The 13,989-nt window shown below is 40.6% G+C and overlaps 1 protein-coding gene across 1 annotated transcript in view; it reads left to right on the top strand.

The window, feature by feature from the left end:
• Positions 1 to 13,989, top strand: part of adamts3 (ADAM metallopeptidase with thrombospondin type 1 motif, 3) — a 434,436-nt gene that overhangs the window by 257,213 nt on the left and 163,234 nt on the right. The window contains exons 9-10 of the mRNA XM_041185298.1: positions 8,086 to 8,229; positions 9,915 to 10,047. Of these exons, the coding sequence (XP_041041232.1) occupies positions 8,086 to 8,229; positions 9,915 to 10,047 (277 nt within the window). The remainder of the gene's footprint in view (positions 1 to 8,085; positions 8,230 to 9,914; positions 10,048 to 13,989) is intronic.

Here is a 13,989-nt window from a genome sequence, read left to right as displayed (position 1 = left end):
CCAAATCCATTGTACCTCCAGGAGACAGAATTCTGTCACTCTCTTAAGAAAGGAGGAATCAAGAACTTGCATTTATAAAGAGCTTACCATTTCCTCGTGCCATTCAAAGCACTTTACACCCAATATATTGCAGGCCTGTAGGGAACCAGTAGGTGAATGGATCTGATTGGATAGCTTTTTTAAACAAGTGGCACAGGCACCATGTGCCAAATGGATCTCCTTCTGTGCTGTATAATTCTGTGACCATATCTGAAGTGTGATCACTGTTGTTTTGCGTAGAAACATGGCAGCCAATTTGCACACAAGGTCCCACAAACAATACAAGAAAGAATGCCTAAATAATCTGTTTTGGCTGGTGTTCATCAAGAGAGGAACATTGACTAGGGTACTGGGAGAATGCCCTGTTCTTGTTTGAATATTGTCATTGGGTGGGATTTTCATCCTCGGGGCAGGTAGTGGGAGCTATGAAAATGCCTGGCTTGCCCTGCCTGCCTCCGGAGAAAGTGCCAGTAAGAATGAGACTTTCATTATGGGGGGTGGGTGTGGGTTTCAGTTGGGGCAGTTGACCTGGGGAAAAGTTCAAAGGCAGCCACAGGGACTGCCAGCTGTGGAGGAGGGCTGTTTAAAAGGTCCACCTCGGTGATGTGGGATGTCATCCCAGTTATAATAAAAACAGAAAGGTCCTCCAGCCCTCAACCCTCACACCCTACATACTCTCCATGCCCCATCCATGCCACCTCATGCCCCCCTAACCACCCCCAATGGCCCCTCATGCCCCCATACCAAGCTATGCCCTACACCCACCCGTTGTGACCTCCCATGCCAAAGTATGTCCCTTCCAAACAACCCCTATGGCTTTTCATGCCCCCATGCCAAGCTATGGCACTTCCATGCCCATTCACCTACTATACAATGTTTAGAAGCAACAAACGCTATAGTGGCTGCAGGATGAGTTAAAAAGGTTTAAAAAAGTAATTCATTGATAACTTCCCACCTTCTTAAAAAAATCTCATTACTACAGCTGAATAAAAGTGTCAATCATCCAGACCCTTTAAAGTATCAATAGCCAAAACTGCAACCACTTAAAATCTCTTTATCTTGTGTAAGTAAACATTGTGAAATTTATAGCCTAGGTCAGAGACCCAAACCTATTAATCAAGCAATGTTTTCCCTAGGGCTCAGGTATTTCAATGGGCTAATGGATTTCTGAGCTATCGGCCAATTGTTGAAACACCTGAGCTATAGGGAAAAATTGTTTGATTGATGATTCTGGCTCTGTGATCTGTACTGTCAATTTCACCATGATTATTTGCACAAAATAAAGAGGTTTCAAGTGCTTGCAGTTTTGGCTATTTTTACTTTATAGGGTCTGAATAATTGACATTTTTATTGGGCTATAGTAAAGAGGAATTTTTTTTGTAAGGCAGTGGAGCATTATCAATGAATGATTTTTTAAAATAAGCTTTTTCCACACATCCTGTTATTGGGCTTATTACTTCTATACAGTATTATGACACAGCTGATGGTAAGGGCTGAGTTGTTCAAATCCCAGAGGGAAACTTTAAACAACTGTCATAACCCATTTTTGCACTTTGTATGTTTTGAGATGCAGGCTTTGAATTCAGTAGTAATAAAACCACCGAGTCTCAAAGAGTTTTTTTTTTATAAAACTATATTAAGCATTTATTAATACAAAACAGATTATAAGCACATACATATGTCTACAAAATTACTGCTATAATAACTATAAAAATCCCCTCATTAATCTGACTCTTAGTTAGACCCCTGGTAAGGCAACAGTAAAGCACAGATTTAAACAGACTCCTGACAAAGCACATACTGGACAGTCGCATTCAAAATTAGTTTCTTTCAGCCCTGGGTCCTTGCTGACAGACTTGAGGCTTGCAGGCTGGAGGCTTTAGCTCTTAGAATCCCTCCTCCTTTTACCAACAACCTTCTTTTATACATATTTTCCTCTTTGAATGCAAATTCTCATTGTCACTACGTTTTTTTTTTAACTTTAAATCTTCTAACGATAAAACCCTTTCATAATACCCACTTTACTAGTAAGCTTTTAAAAAAATAAACACAATGTTTCTGAGCTTCACCTGATTAGGTGTAATATTTCACCCACTCTTTTGAATGGTCCATGTAAAAATGCAAATTTCCCCCTTTATACCTCACCTTCTATTTCCCTACGTTTATCTAATTACCATTTCAAACTTACTTCTCTTCCATACATCAAAGCCTCTAGACCAGCTGTCTTTAATTCAATTTGGACACACACATAGGCACAGAATCCAATAAACTCTATTTTAAAATAATTTCCAAAACATTATATGCATTATTATATCTTCTTGACAACAGTGTATGGTAAATGGGCATGAAAGTGCCATAATTTGGCATGGGGGGGCCATAGTGGGTGGGCAGGGGCATACCTTCATTTGGGTGGAATGAGAGGACTTTTTGAAATTATCTTTCAAAAACGTTCGCTCATGCAGACTATGGTTCATGATACTTCTGAGGTATTGTGAACCACAGCTCTTTGAATAGCTGCCTAACTCCCTGAAAATTGTGGAGGACAAGGATATGCCTATACTCACAATGGAGCCAGCTAGGTGCATGCTTGCAACCCAAACTCTTAAAAAACACTCCTCAAAATTGGAAACCCCGGGAATGGGCTTGAAAATCATAGAATTGGGACACGCCTGCCAATTTTAAAGGGCTCCTGTGTCAATCTGACTGGGTGAAAATTCAGCTCATTGGATCTATTACATGGCACCTGAGGAACAAAGTTAATTAAAAAATTCTGTCAACTTTTCTGCAAGCACAAATTTATTACATTCAGTTTAATTTAATTTAATCAAGCGGAACTCTAGAATTCGCCATGATTTAGCTTATAACCTACACTTGAAAATTTGGCTTGAGTCACTCATTCTTGGTCACATTAGTGCAGATTAGTTCATGCAGATTTTGATCATCTGTATTTGCCTTTGACCTACAAAACTGGCAATCCTGTTGCAAAGCAATTAAAAAAGTCTGTGAACTGGTTTTATTGGGAATCTATTCTGCATTAATTACTCAGTGGGGAAAAAGGCCAACACTCCAGTGCAACACTGAGGGGCTGCAACTCTGGCAGAGGCATCGTCTTTCAGATGAGAAAAACCGAGGCCCAATTTGCCCTCTAAGTGGGTGAGAAAGATCCATGGCACTACTCAAAAAAGGGAGGAGAGTTCCCTTAGTATCCTGGCCAACATTTATCTCTCAAACAACATCTAAAAGCAGATGATCTTATTCATTTATTTCATTGATGTTTGTGAGACCTTGCAGTGTATATTTGTCTGCTGCATTTCCTACATCAAATAATGAACACATTTCAAAAGTAGTTAATTGGCTGTAAAGCGCTTTGGGGCATCCTCAGGTTTTGAAAGATGCTATTTCAATACAATTTCTTTATCTCTCCTTCTTTGCACAATTTCCCAATGTACAGTAACCCAATAAACACCATGCAGTTCATTATCATCAATGGTACTATCTTTACCTGTCCTTCACGCAGCAGAAACATTAACATGACCATACTCAAATAAATACTTGGTGATATCCACAACCAGACCGGCTTCTCTCTCAGAGGTTATGTTCAAGCATGTCTGGGAACACAGGTCAACATGTACAAATGTTAAGAATTGGAAGAGCATGGGGCAGCCACGCTATATAGTGTACCCAGCTGTCTGTGTGAGTTCATTCTAATGCAGTCAGGGGAGGGCGTGACAAGGGACAATAGGAAGAAATTAGGAGAGAAGTCAAATATAAACAATTAGAAAGGCAAAGAAGACCTATGAAATTAAATTATTGAGGAACATAACGTAAAATAGTAAATTATTATGCAGGCACATAAATAAAAAAAAGGAAAGTCAGGATGACAATAGGACCAAGAAGAGATATAATAAAAAGGACATGATAAAATCACAGGCAGCAATAGCAAGATGGCAAATATATTAAGTATTTACTGTGCTTCAATATTTACCAGGGAGACTGGTCAGATAAACATGACACCTGAAGATGAGATTAGAAATCATGTAGCTACACGTAGAATAAAGAGAAGAAATATTAAATATACTAATCAAACTCAGAGGATAAAAATCCCTGGTCCATAATTATTGTATCTGCACATTTTAAAAGACTCAAAAGCAGAGATAGCAGAGACATTATTACACATATTTAATAATTCAATAGGAAAGGTATAGTGCTAGAGAACATTAGGTAGCTGATGTTAAATTAATGTTTAAGAAGGGAGATAGAAAATGTTCAGGGAACTATAGACCAGTCAGCTTAACATCAGTGTTAGAAAAAATAACGGAAATCCTACCAAAGAAGAAAATAAAAAAAACATTATGAAACCAAAAATATAATATTCAACAGGCAACGTGGATCTTAAAAAGGAAATTCTTGCTTGATCAGCCTCATTAACTTCTTTGAAGAGGTAATAAAGAAAGTAGACATGGGTAATGCAATTATTGCAATTGCCTAGATTTCCAAGAGAGCTTCAATCAAGTGCCACATAATAGAACTAATGAATAAGGTCAGACAGTACTGAGTTAGGGAACAAGTAGCAGAATGGATAGCTAGCGAGCTTCAAGATAGAAAACAGAGTGTAGGGATAAAGGGTAGTTTTCAGAATGGCAGAAGGTAAAAAGTGGGGTTCACAAGGATCAATGCTGCAGTCACTGTTGTTCGCAGTTTATAGTAATGATTGAGACTTTGGAATCAAAAACACAATTTCTCAATGTGCTGATGTCACTAAATTGGGGTATGGTCAATACTGAGGCAAACTGCAACAAATTACAAGGAGTCATCAATAAATAAGCAGAATGGGCGTATAGTTGAATGAGTTTCAACAGAGATAAACGGGTGGTATTACACTTTGGCAGAAACATTATGAAATAACGTTACTTGGAAAATAAGAATCTAAATTGGGTAGAATATCAAAGGAATCTGGGAGCACAAATATACAAATCACTAAAAGCTAATAAGGCCTTAATCAAAGCAAACCAAGCACTAGTGTTTATTTCTAGAGTGAAAAGTGTGTAGTTGTGACTAAACTTGTATCAAATCTTAGTTTGGCTGCAATTGGTTGGCATATCATATAAAAGGATATAGAGGATTTACAAGGATGATTACAAGAAAAGGTTTAAGGGGACCTAATAGAGGTATTTAAAATTATGGAAAGTATGGATAGAGTGACACAGATCGACTATGTGGTAGAGTAAAACTTAAAGCCATCAATATGATAGTCACCAAAAAATCAAATAGGGAATTCAGAAGAAATTTCTTTACCCAGAGTGGTGAGAATGTGGAACTCATTACCATAGGGAGTGGTTGAGAGGAATAACATGGATGTATTTAAAGGGATGCTAGATAAGCACATGAGGGAATGAAGGATTATGTTGGCAGAGTTAAATGAGGAAGGATAGGAGGAGGCTCGAGTGAAACATTTCTGAGCTTTATATTCCATGTAGTTTCTGGTGACAGATTTGGTTGGGGGCCTGATTCTTTGATTTGTGCTCCTGTTGGGTGAGACCGCATGTCAGGAGCAGAGTCCCAGAAACTTGACCTTACATCCTTCTCAATCCCATAAATCTTCTGATGGCTGCGAATTTCTTACTCATTTGCTCCAAAGTCCCAGACATTTGCATTGGTTTGATCTGGGGATAAAACAATGAATAAAAATAAAAATAAGTAAATAAAAAATAATAAACATAAACTTAAAAAAGGTATGATACTACTCATTCAGTGCTCTATAGAGTAAGAAATTCTTTGAGCTTTAAGTCCTTCTTGGATGAAATGGTTTAATTCCCATGTTCACATCTCACTTATTTCTTGAGTGTGAGATGCTTGCTCTCCTTTCATGTCCTTTATGTTTTGATCTGTTTTGAGATATCACTTTTTCCTTTGTGCAATTCTGTAAGTTCTCTTAAGGTGGACAGTTTTCATTTAATTTGGCTATTGCTCCATTTTGACTTCTCTACCAAACTTTTTAGCCTTGTCAAGAGGGTAATCAGTGCTAGGTGTGGCCTAGCAGGTGATATTGCTTACTTTACAAGGATCTTTGGCTTCTCTGCAATCTTGTTTTTAAGTTCTTTTGGTTTTTAAAATTGTCATCATTCTTTGTGCTGTAATTGAGTGAGTTGCTTCTTATGTTATATTTGTATTGGTGTATTTCATTTGCAATCGGACCAGCCTTGGATCAGTGGTAGTACTGTTGCCTTTAGGTCAGCAGGCCATGGGTTCCAGGACCATTCCGGAGCACCAAACTGACACTTCAGTGGAGTATTGAGGGAGTGCTGCACTGTTGGAGTTGCCATCTTTCAGACGAGATGTTAAACAGAGGTTCCGTCTACCCTTTCATATGCATGTCAAAGAGGAGCATGGAACTTTTTCCAACATCCTGATCCAACAATTATCCCTCAATCCCCATTAAAAAAGTTCAATTATTCATTTATCTCAAAGGAACATAGGAGCAGGAGTGGACAATTCAGACCCTCAACTATAGTTTATTAGGCATTTTGGCTGATCTATATCTTAACTTTATTTTTCCGCCTTGGTTCCATATCCTTTTGTATTCTTATCTAACAAAAATATATCAATCTAAGTTTTAACATTTTCAATCAATCTATGCTCATTAACTCTTTTAGGGGAGAGAGTTGCAGACTTCCACTACCCTTTATGTGCAGAAGTGCCTCTTGACATCACCCCTAACTGGCCCAACCCTAATGTTAAAAATATGCCCTTTTGTTCTGGACTCCCCTGCAGACAAAATGTTTCACTCTATCTAACCAATCAAACCCTTTCATCATTTTAAGCACCTCAGTTAGATCAGCCCTCAATCATCTATATTCAAGGGTGTCCAAACCTGTAGTCAATATAACTTATCCTCATAATTTAACATTCTAAGCCCCACTATCATTCTAGTGCCCCCTTCCGAGGACAATATATGGTGGTGGGGTGCTCAGACTGTGCATATTATTTCAGATGCTGTATAAACAGAGCTTTGTACAATTGTATTCTAATTGCCTTGGGATAATTCTCATTGTTTTTGTGGGGACCTTGCTGTGCATAATTTGACTGCCCCATATCCCTTTCATTGAGGTCATGAACAGCGCTACATAGGTGCAAGTCTTTCTTTCTAATAGGTGCAGCCAGCATCCTGTTGCATCTTACAAGAGTACTATTTGTATTTATAAGTGAAAGGAAGGCCTCAAGTTTCATGCTGAAAATTTACATTTACAAACCAGTAGCAACAAATTTATCATTTTGAGTTAAACATTTTCTCATATGGTGTGAAGTCTCACAGTTTAGTGATTTGCATGCTTTGCCCTGAATTGAATATTCTGCTTTGGCAAACTTTCAGTGACTTGCTGTGCGTTTACAGACATTGCAATATTTAGCACAATTCCTACAATGGAAGTAATTTTACCAGCATTTTTTAGAAAATACATGATTAATATTATCTGGAAGTGACAGTCAGTAATGGTAAGCCAGAATGCGTGCTTATACAGTCCTTCATCACATCCACAGAATTTTCTAAAGCACTTTGCAGCAACAAGTTACTTTTGCAGTGTAGCCTCTATTAATATGTGGGTAGCAGCTTGCACATAGCAAAATCCCACAAACGGCAAATAAGTGTGTTTTTGGTGCTTTTGGTTGATGGTGGATTGTTGGCCATGACGCGGTGTTGTCCAAACAGTGCCATGGGATCTCTTTGTTCCCCTGGACCAGCAGACTGGGTTTTGATTTAACATATTACCTCCGATCATGCAGCACTCATATGGTACTTGTGTTGAAGTGTCAGCCCAGATAACGTGCCCTGGTTCTGGATGGGTGAATGAACCTTAGCTGTCTGACTCAGAAGAGGCAAGAGTGTCGCTAGCTGAGCCAGGAAATCAACAGTGCTCATTGGTCTGCCAGGAATGGGAGTATTTCAATTCATCTTTAACCTACTTAGTCAAAGCAATGTGACCAGATTTTCTTTCAAAAATAATATAAACTGTTTCCCTTTCTAACAAGTTTTTACTGAAATTCTTGTAGGCTGGGAATGGAACATGATGGTCAAGGAAACCGGTGTGGAGATGAAACCAGCATGGGAAGTGTTATGGCACCTTTGGTTCAGGCTGCATTTCACCGATTTCATTGGTCTCGGTGCAGTGGGCAAGAGCTCAAGCGATATCTTCAGTGAGTACATCAACAGACTGAAAAATTATTGGCCTCATGTTGCTTGAATTTATTGAAAATTAATTCTTCTAGGAAGATGCTGCAGTGAGACGGGAGGGAACGTATGGTGTTTTGGCTTCGGTGCCTGTAATGCCCATTCCTGATGAAGCATTGTTAAAATAATTTTGGATCAGCTCCCCTAGTGTCACAAACAAATGTAAACTAAGTAAGTGGAACTAATGTCGGGCTGTAACCTGAGAAGTAGCAGCATTATCATTCATGTCCAACTAGGTACTCCCTCCATCTGGTCCCTGTATTGCAAGAATGCAGGCCTAATTAAGAATGAGATCACTGAAGGCCTGCCTCGAAGATCTTTGGTATTTCGAAGCACAGAAAGGAGATATTATTGACCTTGCAGAATACCTGAACTGGGATGCAGATTTGGATATTCCTTGATAGAAAGGATATAAAAGCAATGGAAAAAGTGAAGCATAAATTCATTAGGATGTTACTAGGGATGTGGTCTTAGAGGTACTAAGGGACTTGAGAAATTAGTGCTTTTTTCGTTATGGATGGGAGGTTTAAACATTGACTAGCCTCGTTAGAGCACTGTGTGCGCTTTTGGGCATCCCAATATAGAAAGGACGTAGACAATGCACAGTGTAAATCCACGAGGATGATGTCAGTGATAATAAATTAAGTAACAAGGAGAAAGTTGAAATAATGGGACCATTTTAACTGGAACAGTGAAGGTTAAGATCAGATTTAATGGAAGTTCTTAAAATGTAGAAGGGTTTTGGCAGAATGGCTAGGTGAATCCGTGAAGCAATTAAAATTGCCACTGAGCAAGTGATGAGAAAGGTAAGGAAAAGAAATCTTTATGCTCATGGTTTTCAGAAAATAACATTTTATGATGGAGTACATTTGAGACATGACAAGTGATAAGTGTAATGAGTTTCAGAGAAAAAGGTGACTTTGGGCTTATGGTTCCCAAAGCTGTCCACCCTGGAGCTTTTCTTGCTTGATCTGGGTTTGTTGTAGACTGATAGAGATTGATTACTATGATGGTCAACAGCTTCATTATTATTGTATCATGCAGCTACTAGGATTATAGAAGGCACTAGGTTTTTTTTCTCTAGCAATTCTTATGTTCCTGATGTTTGTATTGCATTCATGCATGATCAGACTTTCAGTATTGGACAGGTTGTACGTGCAGTCTTTTTTGTTCCTATTGTCAACTGTGCATTTAAGACATCCAATGACATAAGCATAACAGGAGTGAAACTAGAGTTCTGAATGCTGGTAAAAGGCACTTGTCATTTAGTCAGGCAGCTTCCACTGCTGTTTAATGCTATGGGATGGCCCCATGTCGATGGTGTTCTCTCCAGTGAAAGAAACCAAGAGATTGTCAAGAAGTATCAGCAGAATCCATGCAGGAAGGTCAGGCCTACTTGAACCTAAAGTATACGTTGAGGAAGGGATTCGATGATCGGGTGTTTTCAGCTGGGTAGGCACTCATAGAGGAATCTTCCTGCAAAACTGTGAGTGAGGTACAGTCACCAGTGGAAATGATGGACGTGGAATCATCCAATTGCTGTAGCATCCTGAGGGGTCTTATCAGAATAAACTGGGAAGCGTGAACACTTGGGACGAAGATTCTGGTGAACTGATCATAGATTTAGTCTGCTTTTTTTTTCTCCTTACAGCTCCTATGACTGTCTCCTGGATGACCCATTTGAACACGATTGGCCCAAACTTCCAGAACTACCAGGGATAAACTATTCAATGGATGAACAATGCCGCTTTGATTTTGGTGTGGGCTACAAGATGTGCACAGCTGTATGTTTTGCCAAAATAATAATCTATCAACTGTGAAAGAGAGGGGTTGAAATAACACTGAAATGTGAGATGAGATGGTTAGCAGTAAACATTGTAGGTCAAAGCATTAAGAAATATAAAACTCTTTCATGGTCAACTGCATCATGTAGTGCGAGATTAAGTTTCAAGTTTGATTCACTATTTTGTGCTGAACCATCTGACCTTAACTGGTTTTGCAGTTTGGGTACATCAATTGACCTTAGTGCCATGGGAAAAAGTCAATGGTGGAGGCCCAACTCTGACTGACAGGAAAGTACCCTGATCTGGATGTTGGGCAAGGACAGGATCAGACATGATTCTAAAGCCTCCTATGACCATGTCCATGCCAACACTCACTGTCTCAGCCTTCATATGAAAAACAGCTATTTCATCAAGGTGCCATTTGTCTGCAGGTGCCTGTTCTGGCAAGAACCAGTGCTGACAGGAGATGGTGGGGTAAAGTACTGGTAAAGGAACAGAAATAAAGAGGCTGAGCACTCAAGTCTGGCCAAGAATGTTGGTGTTTCTTTTACAGTTCAAACCAACATTTCAGGGCAAATTCTGTAAGGCTGCGGGATCCACAGCAACTGTGAAAGGTGATCAGGTTTGTTCTATGAAATAGGCATTATAGGCATTGTACAGTAAAGGGTAAATTTAGAGAGGAAGCTCTCTCAGTGGTTGGCAAATGTGGGGGGGGGGCATGTAGGTTGGGGATGGCTTTCACACCAAAACTCTATTTCTGATCTTTTCTCATATGCAGTGAGACATTGTGCTGTGAGTAAGACCTCATTTAGTTTACCCCTTACTCCTTAAGGTTAAGAAAAGACAATCCTTTAAAAAGAGTCTTCAAGACCTCAGGGCATTCCAGAGTACTTCATAGAAAATGAATTACTTTTGAACAGAATCACTGTTGTAATGTAAGAAATGCAGCAGCCAATTTGAGCACAGTAAGTTCCCACAAACAGCAATGTGATAATGACCAGATAGTCTGCAATCATCTGTGATGATGATTAAGGGATAAATATAGGCCTAGACACTGGGGACAACGACCCTGCTTTCCTTCCAAATACAGTCCTTCAGTGTCCACCTGAGAGAGCAGCTTGGGGATCTTGAAACAAAGCAGATTACCGTCTCTTTCAATTTGCTGATGAGAAACAGAAATTTGCTTATTTCTAACAAAACAACATTCCAGTTACACACAGCTGCTCAGGTAACATTCATCAAGCAAGGAAGGTAGGGTTAATTGAGTTGAGTTGGATTGCCACTCTGCCCGAAAGTTCTTACCTTGAGATCCAGGCCACCTTATCTCACCCGACCTTCTGACTCAGGCCAGGCAAGATCTGGGCAATGCAGCAGGTCCTTGCTGGTTTTTAGTTGGGCCTTGGTGGGTGTGTCGGGCTGGGCCTTGGGGATAATGGTGTCAGATCGGGTCGGACCTTGGAGGTGCTGGGGGGGCGGGGGGGGTGGTGTTGAGTTAGGTAGGTGATGGTGAGAGTCAGGTGTGGCAGCAGTGGGGGTCAGTGATGGAGTCAGCCTGGCAGTGGCAGGAATGGTCCATGTGGGGGGGTGGGGAAATCCTATGGGTTGAGGGCTGTAGTCCCTTGGGGGTGGTGGTGGGGGGAATAGTCCAGTAGAGGGTGGAGGATGTCTGGGAGGTTGGCCAGTTCTCTGGGTTCAGTCGGGTGGATGGTAGTCAAGGGGTGGAGGATTCCCCTGGGAGCTCAGGGGTTAGGGAGGAGACCCGTGGGGGGAATTGGTGTGGGACTGTACAATAGTTAACCAGAAGCCATAATTGGTTTTAATTCTTATATTTTTTTCTAGGTAACTATTGATGTAAGACAATCGGAACCATTCGAAGTTTGTGATTTAAATCACATTTTCTGATGGTTCCCAGTGCAGGCAATTGCACTTCCCAAGCAATTGCTGTGCAAACCTTACCTTGGAACCTCTGGGATGGAGGGGAGAGGGGTGTTTCCCCAGCACATCTTTGGGGTACCCTCAAATACGACGCCCTGGAGCTCAGAAGTTACAGACCTTTATTTCAGGTTGATAACCTATCATCAAAGCTAGAAAATGTCACAGATGAACAACTTACGAGGAGGCACAGAGCCAGCAGAAAAGGGAACGGGCAGAACAAAAAGTCGCTATGTTGAATATGAGATGATTAATGAAACAAGGCAAAAAGAAGCATCATTGAGAGAAATTAGAGAAATAAAAGGTGAATCCAGACCCAGAGGATGTGTGAATGGTGGCAACAGAGTGGTGGAGGGGAAGGGTAACATAGGAAATATGACAAAGTACTGAAGGCTTCAGTGGCCCAGGAATGTTTGAGAAGAACAGGCAGGTGGACACCAGAGGTGCTGATCACCCCCCCTGGTTGTATAGCATTGGGGGATCCCCAGCCCACAGTCTCTCACATTCCTGGAAGTGCTGCTGCACCCATACTGCATTGCCAGCTCATACTGTCTGAGAGAAAATGGGAACTGTGGTTAATGCTGAAGTTGTTAAAGCCAAAGTTAAGGTCAGAGGTTTGTGAATGACCTAGTACAAAGGATGAAGTGTTGATCTTGGAGCTTGCGATGAGCTTTATTTGGAACGGTGTGGGAAAACAAGGAGAAAGACATCAGTGTGTGAGTGGGATGGAGAATTAAAATGGCAAGCACCTGGAAACACTTAGTGATGAGATGGAGTGTTCACCTAATCTGCAATTTGACTTTTCCATTATGAAGGAACTGCATGATGAGGAATGAATGCAGTATACTAGATTGATATAAACTGCTTTGTCATCCAGAAGGAGTATTTGAAATCCTGGATATTGGTGGAGGTGAAAGAACAGGTTTTACATTTCCTGCACTTACATAGGAAGGTGCCAGAGAAAGGAAAGCAGTTGTTAGAGGTAATGGATGAGTTGATCAGTGGGTCATGGATGGAACGGTCCCTTTGGAATTTTGAAAGGAGAGGGGAATGCTGTTTGGTGGCCAGATCACGTTGAAGGTGTCAAAAATGATGGAGCATGATTCATCGAATGGGGCTGCTGGTGGGATGGAAGGTGAGAGCAAGTGGGGTTCTATCATGGTTCTGGGAAGGAGGAAAATGGGATGAGGATGGAAGTACAGGAAAATGGGATGGAGGTAGTTAAGGCTTCATTCTACCACAGTGGAGGGACTGTTCATTTCTAATTTGATGCTTCTTTTTGCCTTGTATCATTAATCATCTCCCATACTCAACATGGCGTCTTTTTGTTCTCCCCGTTCCCTTTTCTGCTGGCTCTGTGCCTCCTCGTAAGTTGTTCATCTGTAACATTTTCCAGCTTTGATGAAAGGTCATCAACCTGAAATAAAGGCCTGTAACCAAATATTACTTACTTACATTATGTCCTGCAAATGTAAAGGCAGCTCACCACCACTTTCTCAAGGGCAATTAGGGGTGGGCAATAAATACTGACCTAGCCAGTGATGCCCACAACCCAAGAACAAGTATTTTTAAAGACATCCAGTAATGAAGGTGCTTTAGATAGATTCTGTGTGACCATGGCAGCCTTGTCACATTGTGGTATATCAAGAGATATTGTATAAATTATCCATCCTATTTGCACATTATACATTTGTGAAAGTTCATTGAACCTGGGTTCACAGCAGGGTGTGGCGCCTACTTTACTTGGCAACCTTAATGGCAAGAGAAACAAGGGTCAAAGATACAAGAGGTAATTTTGTGAAGCAGAGCTCCCAAAATAGAGCCTTGCTAGAAAGAGCACAAGCCATAGCATCAGTCCTGTAATCTTATATTCATATCTTCATCATACTCCCAATATGTAGGCTAGCTAGACAGGAGCATGTATCACAAAATCGGTCCAACAATTATTTGGGCCCTATCTCCACTTTACTCCCAATGTTCAGCCTCACTAGATCAAAGTGCTTGTCACAG

This window comes from Carcharodon carcharias, chromosome 4 (assembly GCF_017639515.1).
Source record: "Carcharodon carcharias isolate sCarCar2 chromosome 4, sCarCar2.pri, whole genome shotgun sequence".
Lineage (NCBI taxonomy): Eukaryota > Metazoa > Chordata > Chondrichthyes > Lamniformes > Lamnidae > Carcharodon > Carcharodon carcharias.
This window is presented reverse-complemented; position numbering and strand designations above follow the sequence as displayed.